The 20,121-nt window shown below is 43.8% G+C and overlaps 1 protein-coding gene across 1 annotated transcript in view; it reads left to right on the top strand.

Moving 5' to 3' along the window:
• Positions 1-20,121, top strand: part of LOC137410970 (fermitin family homolog 2-like) — a 55,634-nt gene that overhangs the window by 17,214 nt on the left and 18,299 nt on the right. The window contains exons 7-10 of the mRNA XM_068096428.2: positions 221-328; positions 3,457-3,588; positions 4,205-4,254; positions 11,249-11,373. Coding sequence (XP_067952529.2) covers positions 221-328; positions 3,457-3,588; positions 4,205-4,254; positions 11,249-11,373 — 415 coding nt within the window. The remainder of the gene's footprint in view (positions 1-220; positions 329-3,456; positions 3,589-4,204; positions 4,255-11,248; positions 11,374-20,121) is intronic.

Genomic DNA, 20,121 nt, shown 5'->3' with positions numbered 1-20,121 from the left:
CGAGAGTTGTGCGTTGAAAGCACCGGAGGAATTTGTGATCGTAATCAATAGCTGCAGAAACCTTTTGTTAGGAATGTCGTATGTTCAAGTTTCTGGGTGTTTAACTTTGCGATGAAACCATTTTCAATCCATAATACAGTTCCAGGTAGTTTTCTGTTATACTTCAAATTATGATCGTAAACTATGTATCATGTGCTCAAATATTCTTGTTCCGTCACAGTACGATGCCATTCGCATCAACCAGTTGTATGAACAGGCGCGCTGGTCAGTTGTGCTCGAGAATGTGGAGTGCACCGAGGAGGAAATGCTCATGTTCGCAGCACTGCAGGTGATTTTGTCACTTTGACCTCATTTTAGTCCAGTATCCAACATGCCAAGTTGGCACATCAAGCCACGTGTTTTCTTTTCTCTAAGCCCTCTGGTTTGTGAATTGGTACTTGTAAGTACCTATGTGTGGGCACTTAATTTTATTAACAACACATTGGTGCTACATATCATTGGCCAAGAGCAGCTGCTTTAGGGGATGCCCAGTCTCTCCTACTGTTCTCTCTTATGACATATTTCATTGTATCTTCTGCATCAGTTGTCTGTGGACGTTAGATGTTTTATTTCTACGTTGTGCCCTTTTGGAGGGAATGCCAACCTCCAAAGGGAACATTAAAATGATGAAACAAAGAAGCATAGACCCAGGTGAGGGGGTTTGGTCTCGGGGAGGCTGACCAGCAAAAGCAGATAATGGTTATTTTGGAGTCAATCCCGAAGAGAATATCGGTCCTGAGTGCCGGACCACACTCGTTCCTCATTTTTAGAGATTCAGTGAGATATTTACCCACCACAACTTAAATGCAGGTGTGTGGGCTGGATTTGTGCCACTGTCAAAAGGATGTCATGCCCTGAGATCCAGTTCCCTTTCCCCCCATGGTGGAACATTCCAGGATGGATTGAACTCACGAGACAGCTCAATGGCGATGCGGCTTTTAAGATGGCTGTCTCAATGTGCGGGTGTTTAAAAAAAAAGATTCAATTCCACATTGAGGACACTGTCTCCAACCACACCTTAAAATAGGAAGTGTAGATTTCACAGATATGTAGAAAGAGAAGAGGTAAATAAATAAATAATCCAAAGTTGCTTTGGTAGTGGAGATGGTAAAGTGTAGATAAATAAATAATGGTTCCTGAAAGCATATAAATAAAATCATGTACTAAATACATTTTATGTATAATATTTTTTTATGTAAATTATGTACAATATATAATGTCTTTTTTTTAATTCCAAGATTTGGTAATAAAATCGTGTCCCATGACTTTTGGCTCCGATTCAAAATCATTTGACGTGCTCATATGTTGTTGCGTTGCATAAAAGTACTGATATAAAAGCAAGGCGTCGAGTCATTTTTGAGTAGAGGCTTCAGATCGATAGATATCCTGATAGAGAGAGAGAGAGAAAAGAGAAAGAGAAAGATGGACAGCATCAAAAATTTAGGCCCCACCTAGGGTTTGGGGCTAAAACAAATCCTCAAATCTTTGGCAGGTTTTGTGCCAGATTATGCTACTAAATGAGATATCAATGTTAGTTTTTAATGAAAGACAAGCATTATTTATGGCTTCAATAATTAAAAAGATACTGCGATGCGAACACCCTACAATGCCCGCTTTCCGTGTCGAAGCTTCTTTGCTCACCAATCTAACAACGGTCTATCCTGTTTTAAACCGTTTGTTCTACTCCAGATTTGCTTCTTCAAAAGTAAACCTCTGAGGACATTCTAAATCCCCAGTAACATTGATTGATGGAGTTTAGAGTTTGAACAAAGGGCATCGATAGGGAAATGATGCGCAAGTGGCATTTCCTACGGGCACCCGTCAAACTCGGTATAAGGACCGTGTCTGTCAGCGTACAAATGGTTTTCATCGCTACAGTTGTGGGTAATGTCAAATCTGTAGAGTTTCAAGAAAATTTCAGGCATGTTCACGTAGTGAGCAAACCAGCTTCTCCGTGGCAGGCCATAACATGCACCGACCGACCGATACGGCTGCAAGTGAAAAGGAACGCCGTTAATCTCAGGAGGGATTGCTTGTTTACGTTCTTCGGGCCAGGATCTAATGGCTATAGTAATATTTATTCCAATCACAATGCTTATATCATAGTTTTATTAAATGTGTGTTTTGTTACATGAACATCTCACACTGATGCTTCATTGGCTGCTTCCAGCCTTTTAAAGCGTTACATGGTGATAGTCATACCTGGTGTTGGCTTAGTGGTTAGGGTGCCAGCTTGGGATACCTAGGATCCTGGGTTCGAATCCTGGTCGATTGCTGAATTAACGCCAGGGGGGTTGACTCGGCCTGTCATCCTTCCGAGGTCGGCAAATTGAGTACCAGTTCACTGGTAATTCCCTGTGTCGCAAGAGGTGGCTAATAGGGTTGGTGGCAGGAAGGGCATCTGGCCATAAAACATTGCTTCAAAAAGGGGACCAAGGTGCCCGAAAAAGGAGGGGATCACGGTGCCTGAAAAAGGCCAATCCCTGCTCTGCGGAGCAAAGATGGCCTCTAAATGTGGTTCTTTTTTTCTTTCTTTTTTTCCCCCAAGTCATACGATGGAAGGGGAGTGAATTGAGAAAAGGGGAGGGGATGTGGGTGGGTACTAGATGGTTGAGGAGCAGAAAGGTAAAGGGAAAAGTTGGGAGATTTGATCAAAGTGAGGAAGGAGAATCTTGATAAGAGGGATTAACATCATAGTGTCCCTTCGCGTGTCCAAAGACAGTTCACATGTGATGTGTGGACACCCTGGGTGAGGAATCATTTTATACTATGACCACACTCAGACAACAATGACCACACTCTTGAGATATAGTAAGCAGTGTAACCTGGTGTCGACGGACATCCAAGAAGACCAGACCACTTGCTACCCGTCGTATAGTGAGGAACTTGATTTGTTCAGCGAGCCTCCAGTAATTCACCTATTCACAAAATACATCAAGGGATCTTTCACATCCGCCGAGGACTAGTGCTGGCAGCCGAGTCCTCCGTCTCAACATGCATCCGATGGATTTTTTTTTTTGTGGATGCCTAAAACACTTCTCTTCACCTACTAAGGAAAATGTATATTTCATATTATAAGAACACACACTAATCAGGAATAATTTAATATTACCTTTCACATAGCTGCAAAGGCTCAGATACCATAGACTATAGAGCAATTTTTTTAAATCCCCCAAAAATTGGAACTTTTTTTTTGGATTTTTTGCCTAAAACACTCCCTGACACTCACTGATGAACCTCTGAAAGTTTGACGAAGATCCGTTCGGCCATCTGAGAAAAATGGTGACACACACACGCACAAACGGCTCTCTTATAGTATAGTTTAATAAATATTTAATGATTAAACCATTGTGAAACTTATTTTGGTTTATTTTTATTTAATTATTTTGTTTATTTAATTATTTTTGTGTCCCCCAGTACCAGATAAGTAAGCTGGCAACTTCAGGGGAGAGGACCATGGAAACGAATGAGCTGGCCATCAATGACGTCGGTTCTGCACTGTCTGAGCTGGAGGTGGCGCTCGAGGGAACCAATGTCTCCAAAGCTTTGGTTAGTTTCACACCGCCGTGCTCGATTTACCGCTAAACTCCACGTACTGGTGTAAAATATAGATTCCTATTTCAAATTGTGAATAAGGATCACACAAGATCTCCGAATTTAAAAAAAACCAAAAAAAAAAACCATAATAATAATTATTTTGCAGATAGTGATTTGCAGATTGCAGTTCACCTCATTCTAGTTAGCTTTAGATAGTACAGCCGAGTTTGAATGTTAATGCCAGGGATAAAAGGGGGTTAGGGGGATAACATCATCTGGGGATACCTCTCCTTTTCCTAGATGTGTAGATTTATAATGAGTTTCCGTCCAAGAAACTCCAACACAGAAGTTGGCCATTAGTCCCATGCAAGGCTGCGCAATGGTTGCCAACCTATGGTTGTTTGTCTGTACTTTATGTTTTTTAAATGCTGAGCGTCAAGCAAGCAGCATGTGCCATTTTTGAAGTCTTTGGTGCGACTCGGTCCGGGTCGGATTTGAACCGCCGCCCTCCCAGACTCGGAGCGGATGCTCTAACCATGACAGCACCGCTTGTGGTTATTGTGTTTCATGTGCTTCTGTTATGATGTTTATATTTTCCTCTGACTCTTCTGTTTGGTATATTTTGCAGGGAAATATTACTTCCATTCCTGAATTGAAAGGCAACCTTAAAGTATTCAAGTGAGTCATGTTTCTATATATCATCATCATAATCATCATAATCGTCATCTTATACCATGTCACATTTTTAGTTTTGGGTAGGTGGATCATAGAGCTTGTAGGACTCACCTCTCCCCCCCCCCCCCCCCCCCCAAGTCATCCAGCAAATGTCTGAGCAGGCTTGCCATTCGACTGTCTGAGCAGGTTAGGGCAGGAACTTGAATTTACCCATGGTGTCAATGATAAATTGCCTATTCTTGTTTGAAAGACACCGTGGGATGTTAAATGGGAACCCAAACACTCAGACCACCTTGACACTAATCTATCCTTTGATACCCTACACCATAGATACGATGCGCCTTTTTCTGATTGATAAAGTAGGTAATTTTGTGATTAAAAGTCAATCTTCTTCACGCTTATCTGTGACGTCTCTCTCAGAAGTCGGCTGCCATATCCGTACTGTCTACGGGCTACATTGCGGTACGATTAAACCCAACCGGTGAATCATTTTCGATTTTCCACAAATATGCCTCGTCGATGCTTCCTTGGTGGTTGTAATTATACAAACCAAAATGGTTTCATGCTACACCAATGGCTGAAAGACCCTATGTTTGCCAGAAATTGGACGAGGTTTGTCCGAAATACCCGAGTGTTGATCGGGCCTACAAAATGTTCGCTTTAGTACACGGAACGTTTTACATAACATTATGAAACAACAGAGATGGCTAGATATCTTGTGGTTGTCCGCCATGATGCCATCCCCACGATTAAGCGGAAGAAACAGCCGTCACTCAAAACTGTAACATCATCTCTACCGAGCTACCAGCACATGTGCACAGGAGATTTGAGCAGTGAATCAAACACCTGCGTTGGCCTGCCGCCAACAGTTCTCACCTCTCCACCACCCCTCAACTGGGGCAGGACATCGACATGACACAGACACAAATGGCTTCCTGGGAAAGTATGAAACGGGATTATCCTGTGACATACAGGACACCAAGTCAGTCTGTGATGGCGGGACAAAGCATTCGTTGCCCATTTTGTGGGTCGTGTCAAAGTATGCCTGGGCGATGTCCATGCCATGTCGTGTCCATGCTGCGTCATGTCTGTGTACATGCTGCATCGTGTCCTTGCTGTGTCATACCATATTTCTTCTGGGGTAATATAACTGATCAATTCATACATAATCCCTAACAAACCATCATTTGAGCAGAAAAACAACATCTACCATTCTGTAGTGAACATCCGACCGGTGTTTTCATCTGCTCTACGAACACCTCCATTGTCGCCATGTTCCTCTGAATCGCTTGCATGAGGCTCAAAACAATACCGCTCCATAATTCCCATGAATGAGATTCCATCACTAATTTTGTCTTCAATAGCTTCTTCAAAATCCCACTGATCATTTTCATCATACTGAGAACCTTCAGAGTTGCTAACAGTGAAATCGGTATTGGAATCGGAGCTCGACATGCACTGTTTCTGTATGTAAACCGTCATTAGGATCAAAGTGGGTTACAGGCAAAATCCAAAATCGACACGTTTGGGCTTTTTTCGACTTTATGAAGAAGAAGAAGAAGAACCACCTTTAGAGGCCATTTTTCCCTGCAAAGCAGGGGTTGGCCCTTTTCGGGCACCATGGTCCCCTTTTTGAAGCAATGTTTTACGGCCGGATGCCCTTCCTGCCACCAACCCTGTTAGTCGACTCTTGCGACACACAGGGAATTACCAGTGAACTGGTACTCAATTTGCCGACCTCGGAAGGATGACAGGCTGAGTCAACCCCCCTGGCATTAATTCAGCGATCGACCAGGATTCGAACCTAGGATCCTAGGATCCCAAGCCGGCACCCTAACCACTAAGCCAACACCAGGCAACACCAGTTTTTTCGACTTTATGATTGGCAAAAAAATTGCATTTGGCTTCGCCTTTATCGTCCACCAACTAATGCTGGCAGATGGGACACCTTGCTTAATGTCCATCCAAGGGACGGCTTTCTGATGCAACGCCCGGCCTACAAAGCAACAATCCGACAGTTTATAGTCCAGTCCGGAGTCAAATCCATACTGTGACCTTACGCGCGATGGGTCATACACAAGTAAGTTACTGCTGCTCCATCCCGGAGGAACCTATACGCACTCTCCTCGGAATAAATTTATTAATTACAGCAAAGCAAGACCTTGTACACAGCAAGAGCTCTCGATTGGTTGAGAGCATCTTGAGGTGCTTGCTGACAGTGAAGTGCGAAGTGTGTTGTAGATATTAAGATATAGTAAGGGCATTTTATGAGATATTTCACAAATCTGTTAACTAAATTGTTACCAAAAAATTTCTTCGCCAATATGTTTGTAAAGGTGTGTAATAACATGTGTTAAAATGTTGAAGTTCAACTCCCGTGGGAAACCCAGAAAAAAAGCTGTTGAATTCGGGTACCGGAAAATTATTTTCGAGAATTTTTATTTTTTTTAATCGGCCCTTAAGTAACTTATGAGGGGTCAAATAAGGGTTTTTCATGATTCTGAGTTGATTGTTAACATTTATATTTTCACTTTTACATTTACACACAAAGTAGCTTTTATTTCACATACATATACAGACTTGGCATTTAATATGGAATATATTTTTTTTTCTTGACTTGGGTTTACTTTCTTAACTCAGTATATCAATCTGGTGAGTTTCTTTTACACTTCGGTGATTTATTTGTTAAAAGAACCATGTCACTGATTGTCTGTCGCAGCAAGAAGTCAACAACAGGATTATATCACAGGTGGCGTGGCAAAATGGACGGACAGGTGCATTTATATGATTGGCTTCACAGTCGGGTATACAAGGGTTGTTGCGTTCTGTATTAGTGGAAAACAACTGCTGCACGTCTCCAAAAGTTATTGCCGCTTCCTCTGGAGATGGTCCGTCAACTCAACAATGCTGTTTGTCATGTAGTGGTGGCTTTACAAAATTACGGCATGAAACCGTGCTATTGCTCGGCAGTATGGCATCACTTAAGGTCAGGTGTCAAAGATCCTGAAACGAAATGCTCAGAGGGGTGTCCCTACTCCAATACCGAGGCCAGGACGTCCCCGCAGAACCACAAGGAGGGATGATCGCCAGCTGCACCGGTTAGTCCGCAATGGCCGTACCAAGTCAGCTAATCGGCTTAGGGCTGAGTGGCAGCAACTGACAAATGTGCCTGTATCCAGAAGGCTAGTCAACCAACAACTGGTTCAAGCAGGCTATCATGCCAGGCGTCCCCTGAGAAAGCCACGCCTGACCAGACAACACCGCCAGCGCCGATTGCAGTGGGCCAGAGAGCACCGTCAATGGCAGCCAGGACACTGGAATCGTGTGATCTTCAGTGACGAGTCTAGTTTTCTGGTCTATCGTCAAGATGGCCGCGTCTGAGTGCGCAGACAAGTGCATGAAGCCTACAACAAAGATTGTATAGTGCCAAGAGTCCAAGCTGGAGGTGGTGGGGTGACCGTTTGGGCTGCTTTTCATGCAGGGGGCAAAACTGACCTGGTTGTTCTGAATGGAAACCTGAACCAGTTCAAGTACAGGGCCATTCTGGAAGAAACATTGCTTCCATTTGCTCGTGCAGCCTTTTGAGGAAACTTTGTCTTCCAAGATGACAATGCACGGCCTCATCGTGCTCGCATGATCCAACACTTTCTTGCTGACCGTGGTGTAGAGCATATGGAGTGGCCTGCCATGTCCCCGGATATGAATCCGATAGAGAACTTGTGGGCAGAATTAACGCGTCAAATCGACCACTTGGACCAGCAGCCGACCTCTGTGCGTGAATTGCAGCAGGCTATTGTCACTGCATGGCAAGCGATTCCTGTCCAAACCTTGGCAAATCTCGTGAACAGCATGCCTCAACGTGTACGTGCTCTCCTGAATGCTCGTGGGGGTTAGACGAAGTACTGAACTGTAATTTTACTGTCCGTAATCCCAGTCGTAATTTAACTTTTGTTTTTGTTTAAAAAAAATTTGGCTAATGTGCAAAATAAAGAGAAACTTCTGGAAAACGCACAGAAGTTTAACACAGTACTGTCCGTGAATTGAGTTCGATATCAGTTTACATCACTTTCAAGGATCAATTTATTTGTTTCGAAATGTCAAATGTGGTTTTTGTTTCTTTTAAAGGTCACATTAACGAAATCTAGAATAATTTCAACATAATTCCAATGAACTTTTGGTTCTAAGACACCTTGAAAAGTAAGTTCACCCCCACAAAAAAAATATTCCATATTAAATGCCAAGTCTGTATAATACTCAAGAGTTATTTCTCATTCACAATGTCAGAAGTTTCAACAGTCATTGTCTATGTCTTCTTCAGACTCAACAACATCATGACTGCGGTTTCTGCATGTAATGCCATTACAGACTCCACAGGTCGAGATGCACGTGACCCCATTCTTCTTGCAGCTGCATCGCCGGTTGCTGCAATCTCCATGACAATTACAGCTCGTGAACTGCAATAGCTCCTCAGGAGCCGTGGGGTCCAGTGTTGGAACTGGCTCATACCCATGCACACCTATTGTCCATCCATAGTCACTGGGGTTCAGAGACATGCTCTGTAGAAGGATCCAGTCCCGGGTCTGCAGGTAGGCACGGAGTGAATGTTGTGCAGCTGCACCCTCTGTTGGAGGTAGAGTCTCTGGTTTGATCACTCCTGCCGCTGCCCAGAGTGTGTCACCTGGAATGAGGAGTGGCTGATCATGAGCCAGGGAGGAGGAAAGCTCAGCGAGGGGGAGAAACATGATCGCGTTCGTTCCTATCTGTTTCCTGTTCGTAAATGGAATAATCTTTACTTCAGTTCCTCTCAGGATCTTAGCTTTGTCGAGTGCCTTCAACTTCACCCGGGGGAAAGCTGCTGTTGTCTGTGGATCTGGCAAAGGTGGTGCCGGAGAGGTGACTTCGATCCAACCCATTGAGTGAAAGGGAGTGTTTCCGTGAATAGAGACAATGTTTAAATCTATATTGTCTCCAACAAACTGAGTGACTGCATTGTTTGTTTCCCCAACCTCCATAAAGACCACCTGATCATTACTTGACAATTCACTTTCACTGGCTGGCACTTTGGCTGTCATCACTGATTGATCCTCAAGCGCAGCATCAACCGCAACCTCATCATTGATCTGTTCATCGGTTTCCTCCACAATGGTGTCAAGAGTGCCAGAAGTATCTGGAACATCATCTCCACTCCTACTATTAAGGAAGCAGTATTTGTAGTTTTGTGTCTCCGTGTAAGACTCAGTGTATCCCAGCCGGTGGAACTTGTTGAGCATTCATTTTGACCCAAATCTATGATCAAGTTGTATGGCAAGCCCCATTTGGTGTGGCAATACTCCAGACTGAGGTCGACAGGCCTTAATAAAATTCTGCCCCCAAACGGCAACTCTTTCGTCTGTCTTGACAATCGGTCTCAAGAACATCTGAAGGCTTGCAGGAACAAGTGTCAGCTGACTATCGATGTCAGTCATACTGTGTGTGGTGGGGTATGACTTTGGACCTAAATCAATCAAGACAATATCATTGGATATGAACTTGAGTGCCGTCTTTATGATCTGAGTCTTCTCATCTCCATGGTCAAGATTAGCATGATGCTCTCACAGAATATTGTCGGTGCCATCTTTGAGACAGAGTACATCTGCCCTTCTTTCCTGTGTTGTGAAAACAAGGTGTCTTCGTATTTCTCTAGAAGTTTTATCTTTAGCCAATGCTTTGAATAAGAAAGGCTCTTCTCTGGTGACTGATCAAACTCCTGCAGCTTTTCATGGACTTGGTCCAATGGTCCATGTTCATTACCCCATGCTGTAATTCTGAGTCTAACCATTCGCAGAATTCAATAAAAACTGCCTCTCGCTCCTCATCAATACTCCTCTGTCCTCTCTTCCTTTTTCCTTCCTCATCAGTCTTGGACAAACTGTCACCTCTCGCAAACATAAGTTTGCATCGCAAATGGTACAGTGTTTCTTCTGCTACCAAGTCGTTGATCCCTTCCAGGCGTCCAGTGACTTCAGTGCCCCAGTCATCCCCGCGACTCCGTGCTGTCTTCAGCAAGCTTGCCTTCAGTGTATCTGCAGTCAAATTATCTGGCACTCTGTATTTCTTTCTAGCTTGTGCTGGATTATTTTTGTAGAGCTGGGCTGGTTGGTTGCAAAGAATGCATACATCCTTATACAGGAGGTCAACTGACTGTGATCTTCTAGAACTGCAGCCAGTTGATGAACTGAACTCACAAGTAGTGTGTATTCTCTTCAACTTTGATGACTCTTTCTCTGCCTTTGATGCTTGAGCTGACTTCTTGGTGGTTGCAACAAAGTTGTTGTACAGATCATTTTTACACTTCTGGTGGTACCTCAGTTTTCCTTCCTTTTGAGCCTCCTTCATACGTTCCACAACAGTAACATTTTCGACAGTTTCTGCTTGTTTCAATAAAGTTGAGTATCCCTTTGGAGTTGCCTGTATGAGCCTTTCAGCTGGTGTATCCGAGCGCGCACAGATGAAGCAATTGAGCACAGGTGGAGTAACGTCTTCATCCATATTGCTAGACTCCATGTCCTGCAAAGTAGAAAATGAGATATATTTAGAAATTATTTTTCCACAAAGGAGTGTCTGTGCTGAAATATAAATGTTAACAATCAACTCAGAATCATGAAAAACCCTTATTTGACCCCTCATAAGTTACTTAAGGGCCGATTAAAAAAATTAAAATTCTCGAAAATAATTTTTCGGTACCCGAATTCAACAGCTTTTTTTCTGGGTTTCCCACGGGAGTTGACCTTCAACATTTTAACACATGTTATTACACACCTTTACAAACATATTGGTGAAGAAATTTTTTGGTAACAATTTAGTTAACAGATTTTCATATGTTTCCCTTACTAATATAGATGACGTCGTAGATGACGAGAAGTGCGTCGTAGATGATGTGAAAGTTTAGAAGAACATTCCTGTTGATGATCCTCAGGAATGCAAGTCAAACTTCTTCGCATTGTGTTTACTTTTTCAGGCCTAAGAAGCTTACACTAAGGGTATTCAAGCAGTTTTGGTGCATCTTCAACGGAACTTCCATTTCCTGTTACAAAAACGAGGAAGAGAGCATTGGATCACCATTACAAAGTTACAACCTAAAGGGTAAGACAAGGAAAAGTTTCTTCTATTTTTATGTTGCTTTTAAAAAGAAAAGTCTAAAAAAATTAATTGATTGCTTTGCTGTAGTATTGTCGTGTCCCTGGGGTTAACAACCAAAGAGGACGAATGACCGGAACGAGCTTTAACTCCAAGGCGTATTTCGAACTTGACGGGATTTTTTATGGCACGCGCGGGATGGTTCAAAGTCTTACCTGGGATGGACGGCCGACACCAGGTGAATCCGAACCCACAAACAAAAACGAACCAGGACAAGAAAAGTAAAATTCAACAAATAATGAATTTATTAAAATTCATTGTAACCCAAATAAAATGAATGTGAGGTAAAAACTATTTCCTAATTTGAGATGTCTCCAATCAGACTCGTATACAAACAAGAGGGAAACGAAAGTAAAATAAAATAAATAATGTTTTGGTAATCGGCTGGCACTTAGCTTTGCGTCCTCAAATGGCTGGTAAGGCTTGCTGGTCGTTCGGCACCTCCAAACCACCATGCGGTAAGCACACAAAATGGAGCAGAGTCGCGCTCCTCGATGTCCCAAAGTGAGGTCCTTCTCGCAATGCCTAATGCCCCGAACCTCTCTTGTCCAGTCTCTTTCCACAAGCGCACACCAGCCAAAGATGCGCCACCGCATGCGACCAAGCCAGAATAAGGAGAAAAAGGCAAACACAGCCATTCTCATGAAAGCCAGCACACAAGAGAAATGCGACCGCCTCCAATGAATGCCAGGACAAAGAGAAATGTGACCGCCTCCAATGAACTCCAGGACAAAGAGAAATGTGACCACCTCCAATGAACGCCATGACAAAGAGGAATGTGACCGCCTTCGAATGTCAAGACAAAGAGACCAAAATGGCGAGACCGCGTCTCTTTCCTCCAGCTCTCGAATGCTCCATGCTGACATCACACTCTGTCCAGTCATCGAGCGCTATTCAATCATCCCATCACGCCCCCACCAATCACGAAGGCCGGGGCGTGGCCTCCCCGTTAGTCGTCAGGGGGCGGCTAATTCTCTGTTCGAGAATGTTCGGATGATGTCGTTCCCTTGCAGATCGGCAAATGCTGTTTCTGTCGGCTCTGGCAGTGCTGTGAGCGAATGAGTCCATTTGTTATCGTTGTTTTTTGGCGGGCTTTTTAATTGTAATAAAGACGGAGGTAAGATCACAGGAGGCGAGCACGTATCGGGGAATTTAACCTTAGACGCTATAATGAATGAGCACAAAACCACCCTCCTTATGGTGACATGCAAACGCTCTTACCTGGACAGACGGCCTACTTATGTACATTGAGATGGGTTATTCTTCTTTGCGATAGTTGGAGCATGCTAATTTATACGATTCTGACATTCCTATGAGGTATTTCAGGCCTACCCCCACAAACGTAACAGTATTATCTCGGCAGGAGAATTTTCCCTCCATTTCTGATCTGCCGCTATCAAGGTGTGGTGCATCATGAAGGATGCAATATTTTTGGCATTGGTTTAAGCCTGAACAACCACAGATATAAAAGGTCTAAAGTTTTCTCTTAAAAAGAGAAGAATGTACCATTTCTCTGCAGACCAAAGATGTACGTTTTTTTTTTGTTTTTTTTTTGTATACAAGATCGAGGCTCGTGAAAGAGCTAACATTAATCACACAAAAAGACAAACCGACACACAAAACACAAAATACAAGGGGAGCGGCAGACAAGATGGGGAGAGAGGGGGAAGGACACAAAAGAGAGGGGGAAGAGGGGGAAGGACACAAACACAACATTTGAGAGCAGGGACATCGGGAGGACTTGGGGGGAGGTGGGAGAGGATTAAAACATATGAACACTGCAAGGACTCTGGGGTGAATTACCGGGGGTAGAAAAGATCAAGGTTTTCGATGGGGGAAGATAAGAGATGGTGGTGAACAGCTGTTTTAAAGACCTGGAGGGAGGAGTGGGATTGAAGGGAGTGGGGGAGTTTGTTCCAGAGGCGGGAGAAAAGGGGAATGAAAGAGTGAAGGTGAGCAGAGAGCCTAGACTTTGGCAGTTTAACCATAAGAGGGTTGCAGGCAGATCTTAAATCCACAAAAGTGTCCACAAAAGCCAATTTCAGCAGTTTCCAAAAGACAATTTCAGCAGTTTCTGATTGGCATTGCCATTTTGGTTCTCATGTGACTGATTGCATGGATCGATGTGAATGAAAGGTTGGCTGCCAGCGAGTGACTGCTTTGCTATCACAACAAACAGGACCCGTGTTACACATAATCAAGTTTCGAGTGATGCGGGTTTTTTTCACTTTTGCTGGGATGATTCGTGCATAACGGGGTGGACACGAAAAAAAATACTACAAGATTATCGTGAAAAAAAATAAACTTTCTGATTGATCGATTGAATAAGCATCAAGGGCATTCTTCTTAAGGTATTTCTTAACCTACACACCAAGTTCATTTCAAGAGTCCTTCATGATTTGAAAATGAAACTGACATCACAATTATTGTGAATTTGTTGGACACAAAGCGTTATGCACGAATTACTTATTTTGCCTCGCATTGCACATTTCAAGGAATTTTAGAAAATATAAAAAAACAACACCAGGAGACATACGAGACATCAAACATTCCATTTTATTACAATTTTAATTTATCAATGCATATTTTTATTTAAAGACGATGAAATAAAAATTGACATAGTGAGAATAACATTTTATTTCGAAAATATGCCATTTTTGTTTTGTTTACTCAACCATCGCAAATCTAAGTGCATGATATAATGTGAAAATCAGGTTTTTGCAGGTCCTCAAGACTATTTGCTACAACATAAAACCATAGGTGTCTTTTCATTGTTAATTTTTTTAAATTGAGGGCATTTTATTTCATCTGTGTAAAAGTGTACCCAGTATTGTAGCCATGCACATATACATATACAGTATATACACAACACAACAACATGCATTTTAAAGGCCATTTTCCCTGCTAGAGCGGGGGTTAGCCTTGCGGTCCCCATGACGATCTTCTCCATTTTGCCCTATTTTCTGCATCTCTCCTTGTTTTGTTTTTTTGTTTTTTTTTGTTTTTTTTGTATACTGAATCGAGGCTCGTGAAAGAGCTAACATTTACTTCACAAACAAATCGACCAGACAAACAAAATACACAAAAAGAGGGAGCGGAAGACAAGATGGGGAGAAAAGGGGAAGCACACAAACACAACATCCGAGAGCAGGGAGATGTGTGGAAGGGAGAGGGCCCGGGGGGAGGAGGCATGGGAAGGGGGGTGGGGGGGAGGGAGAAGTATAAAGCACAAGGACACCAAGGACTTCCAGGACAGAAGTTGGTATTTCAAAAAGGGGAATTGGGGTGAAATTAGCGGGGGTAGAAAAGATCAAGGTTTTGGATGGGGGAAGATAAGAGATGGTGGTGAACAGCTGTTTTAAAGACTTGGAGGGTGGAGTGGGATTGAAGAGAGTGAGGGAGTTTGTTCCAGAGGCGGGAGAAAAGAGGAATGAAGGAGTGAAGGTGAGCAGAGAGTCTTGATTTTGGCAGTTTAACCAAAAGAGGGTTGCAGGCAGATCTTGTGCGACCTGTAGGAATATTTGCGGGACAGAGCCCAGAGAGAGCTGGGGGGACAAGGCCAGAGAGGAGTCGGTAGAAGACGGAAAGACCACCAACCTGCCTGCGGTGAGTGAGTGAGAGGCCCTTGGAGTTAGCTTCATCGCGGGAGATTCCAATGATTCTGAATGCTTTGGTTTCAACAGCGTGAAGGCGAGCTAGGTGTGAGGCAGGAGCACCAGCCCAGAGGGGAGAGCAGTATTCCATTGAGCTGCGGATGAAAGCCTTGTATGTGGTGAGGAGCTCAGGTGTGCCAAGGAAGGACTTCGCACGACGGAGGATGCCCAGTTGGCGACTGGCTTTGGAGGCCAGATTTGAAATGTGGTTTTTCCAGGAAAGATCATGGCAGATAGTGAGACCCAAAAGCTTGAGTGACAGAACTTCTTGGAGAGGATTATTCAGAAAGTGGATGGGAGGGTTGTCCAGTCGGTCTTTTCGGAGAGACATCGTAAGAGTGTGAGATTTGTCAGGATTGAAAGACATGTTCCACTTGTTTGCCCAGTCTGTGATTTTGTCAAGGTCTGCAGAGAGTGAGGAGGCTGCAGACTGCTGATCTGAGGGATGAAGAATGGAGCGACAGAGAGTAGAGTCATCAGCAAAGAGATAGAGAGGATTTTCAAGAGAGTCAGAGAGATCATTGATGAAGACCAGAAAAAGCACAGGGCCCAGAACACTGCCTTGGGGAACTCCAGCCTGAACAGGAAGAGGAGATGAGAGAAACCCATTCAGGGCCACACGTTGACTACGACTAGAGAGGAAGTCCGCCAGCCATGCGTGGAGATTTCCATGGATACCAAAAGAGTAGAGTTTGGTGAGCAGAGCGGGGTGCCAGACTGTATCGAAGGCACGTGATATGTCAAGGGAGACTGCTCTAATTTCCTGTTTGGCATTGAGGACCTCCATCCATTGTTGAGAAAGCAGAAGCAGCATGTCCAGAGTGGAGTGTCCAGGTCTGAAACCAAATTGATGATCAGAGATCAAGCCATTGGAGAAGAGGAAAGATTTCATATCTGAAGCAATGATGGATTCCATGACCTTGCTGATAATTGGGAGAAGGCTGATTGGTCTGTAGATGCTGGGATCTGTTTTTGCACCTTTTTTGTGCAAAGCGGTGATGTTGGCAGATTTCCAAGCAGATGGAAGATGCCCTTGAGCAAAAGAGAGGGTGAAGAGAACAGAGAGAGGGAGTGAAAGAGCGGAAGAACATGATTTTAGGACCCGTGGGCTGATGCCGTCAGGTCCAGTTGCAGAATCAGAGTCGAGGGTTGACAGACACTTTTCCACCTTGTCAGGAGGAAAGGACACAGAGTCCAGGAGCAGCTGGGTATGACTGGGTACGGTCGGTACAGAGAGGGATGGGTTTGGGACACAAGATTTAGAGGCAAACACAGAGTTGAGGCATTCGGCTTTTTCATGTGCGGAGTCAGCCGTGTGGCCATTTAAGGTGAGGGAGGGGATGGAGGGGGAACAAACACCAGAAACAGATTTTACCAGACGCCACCAGGATTTGGAAGAGGGAGACAGATAAGAGAGTTCGGTCCTGAGGACGGAGAGATATTGTTTCCTGGCTCTCCTGAGGGTGGACACACACTTGTTTCGGGCTTTGTGAAAGGAAATGAGATTTCCTTCCGTTGGATTTGCTTTCCAGGAGACGAAAGCAAGTTGTTTCTGGGCAATAGCCTCACCACAAGATTCCGTGTACCATGGACGGGAGGAAGGGTATGACAACTGAAGACGAGAAGGGATAAAACTGTGCATGAGAGAGAGCAATTTACTTTGGAAGAATTCCCAGGATGAGTTGATGTCAGAGGCAGTAGAGATGGGAGACCAGTCCAGATGATTGATGGCTGCTTGAAGACCGTGCCAGTTGGCCTGAGTGAAATGCCAGACTCGTCGACGCTGAGGAGGCTCTCTGAAAATGTTCAGAGAGATGTCCACTTTAACAAGCACATGATCAGAAGAGCCGATTGGAGCAGAAGAAGAGCAGCAGACATTTTCAGGGAAGTTAGTCATAACCAAGTCCAGAAGAGAAGATTCTCCGTTGACTGAGATCCGGGTTGGGAAATTGACAGATTGTGTCAGTCCCAGTGAGTCACAGAAGTCCTTTGCTGAAGAGCCATGGCTGGTGAGAGAGGTACCCACCCCCAGCCAACTAGCATGGTGACAGTTGAAATCACCACATATGAGGAAGAGTTGACAGTTGTTAACCCCCTTGAAAGTTGTTAACTGTTAAGTTTGTTAAGTTTGTTAAGTTAAGAAAGTTTGTTAAGAAAGAAGAATCACCACATATGAGGAAGGTGACAGTTGTTAACCCCCTTGCCCGCATTTCTTCTTCCACCATCTTTAGCCAAGTCTTTCTCGGTCTTCCCCGTCTTCTGCTTCCTTCTACATTCATTTCCATCACTCTTCTCAACCAGTCACTTTCATCCTTCCTCAACACATGACCAAACCATCTCAACCTGTTCCTCTTCACAGCATCAATCACAGGCTCTATTCCCATCATCTTTCGCAATTCATCATTTGTCTTCCTCTCTCTCAACGATACTCCGCACATCCGTCGAACCATTCGCATTTCCACCCTTTCCAACCTCCGTTGCTGCTCTACGTTCATTACCCATGTCTCGCTCCCATAAATCATAACACTTCTCACACATGCAGCATACACCTTTCCCTTCAGCTTCAACGACACTCCCCTCATCATCAGCACACCACTCAGTTCCCGAAACTTCTTCCATGCACATCTCACTCGAGCAACCGTTGCCGAGTCTGATCCACCTTCTCCATTCAGCATGTCTCCGAGGTAGCAAAATGTTTTCACTTCTTCCAGCTTCACGCCGTCTCCAAGATCCAACTCAACATTTCCTCCATCTGCAGCTCCCTCTGTGCACACCTTACATTTGAATGTAGCTGCCACACTGGTTAATGACCCTCTCAGACCACTACATTTTTGATGAACCCACTCAGCGCACATTGTACATTGAATGGAGTTCACTCCGACACCCTTCCTACACACAGGACAGGGCCACTTCCCAGATCTTTCCACCTCACCACATGCTTTACCACTTGCCATCACCTTCTTCTTTCCGATATTCACCTTCAGACCTTTTGTCTCCATACATTCCTTCCACGTGTTCATCTTTTCCTTCAGTCCATCCATACTTTCCGCAATCAACACCAGATCATCTGCATACAACAACTCCCACGGTAAACGCTCCTTTACGTTCTGAGCCAGCACCTGCATCACAGCTACAAATAGTAGTGGACTTAGTACCGACCCCTGATGCACTCCCACCTTCACCTCAAACTCACCACTGTTCCCGTCCTTCGTCCTTACAGCTGTGCGCACTCTTTTGTACATTGCCATCACTACTCTGATCAACCATTCCTCCACTCCTAACTTCCTCAATGCCCATGTCAATACTTTGCGTGGTACCCTATCGAATGCTTTCTCCAGATCAACAAACCCAAGAAACAACTTCTTCCTCTTCTCCATGTACTTCTCCTGCAACTGCCTCACAATGAAAAGCGCGTCTGTCGTTCCTCTTCCTGGCATGAATCCAAACTGCATTTCGTCGATCTTCACTTTCTTCCTTATCCTCCTCTCCAACACCCATTCCAATACCTTCATTCCATGCTCCAATAACTTTATCGCTCGGTACGAGCCACACTCCAGAGGGTCACCTTTCCCCTTGTATAGAGGGACGAGGGTACTCAGTTCCCAATCCACTGGAATGCGGCCTTCTTTCACCACCAGATTACAGATCTCTGTCATTCTCTTCACACCCCAACTTCCTGCTGCCTTCAACATATCTCCCACAACTCCCGTCGGCCCTCCCGCTTTTCTACCCTTCATTGCTTTTATCGCTTCCTCAACTTCCTTCTCAGTTATCTTCTCTGCCGGTCCTAAAACTGGGTTACTCTCTATGTTGCCATCCCATTCATTCTCTGTATTCAACAGCATTTCCATATATCTTTTCCATCTTCCTTTAATTCCATCTGGGTCGACAACGATTTGTCCCACTTCATCCTTCAAGCAACTCACCCCCATCACATCACACCTCTCTTTCGCTATCTGCTTTGCAATCCTGAATACTGCTTTCTGACCCTCTTCCGAATCCAAGCGTTCTCCGAACATTTTCCTACATGCCTCCTGCGCCTTTGCTACCTCTTTCTTTGCAGCCTTCCTGGCTGCCTTATAACTTTCATGCTCTGCTGTTTCTGCTCCCGTACCCTTCGCCTTCTGCCACTCCTTGAACTTCTTCCTCTTCTCATCAATCCTCTTTCCAACTTCATCATCCCACCACCATGTTTCCGAGTGCCTCGGTGGTCCTTTTGTCCATCCACATACCTCACCAACGGCTCCCAACAGACTAGCTTTCATCGACATCCAACCACTTTCAAGTTCAACCACATCATCCTCGACCCTACTCAGCCTCTCCTTTAATGGTGTATATATATATATAATAATTATGTATATATATAAATAAATATATTTATTATTTATTATTAATTTTATTATTTATTAATTATTAATATTAATTTATTAAATTAATTTAATTAAATTAATTTATTATTAATATAATATATATGAATATTAATATATATATATATAAAATAACAGTATATATATAATAATTATGTGTATATATATATATATATATATATATACATATACAGTATATATATAATAATTATGTGTGTATATATATATATATATATATATATATATATATATAATTATATAATTATATATTTATTTATTTATTTATTTATATATATATATATAAATATATATATCTTTTTATCTATCTATCTAATTATTTTATATATATATATATATATATTGTTACGGAACCCAACGTCGGCCTCTTTCCCCCCCTTATCGAGGGGGGATTAATCCCCTCATCTATGACTGACCGACGTGGTCCTGGGGGTATGACGTCACGCCCGGTCAGCGCTGGGTAGGGTATTAGGCCCACCCGTCCTATGACCGAAATACCAGCGCCTCCCGGTACGCAAGGAAATACTCCCGTTCACGGCCGCAGCGTAATGGATTGGTTGCGCCGAGCGAAGCGAACTGCGGCGTGAGCCGTTTATCGAAGGGCTAAACCCGATTCATATGCGTTGGCCGAATCGCGCCACGTACACTCAATGTGG

This window comes from Myxine glutinosa, chromosome 9 (assembly GCF_964187855.1).
Source record: "Myxine glutinosa chromosome 9, kmMyxGlut1.1, whole genome shotgun sequence".
Classification (NCBI taxonomy): Eukaryota; Metazoa; Chordata; class Myxini; order Myxiniformes; family Myxinidae; genus Myxine; species Myxine glutinosa.
Note: the sequence above shows the minus strand (reverse complement) of the source record. Positions and strands in the feature narration are given on the sequence as shown.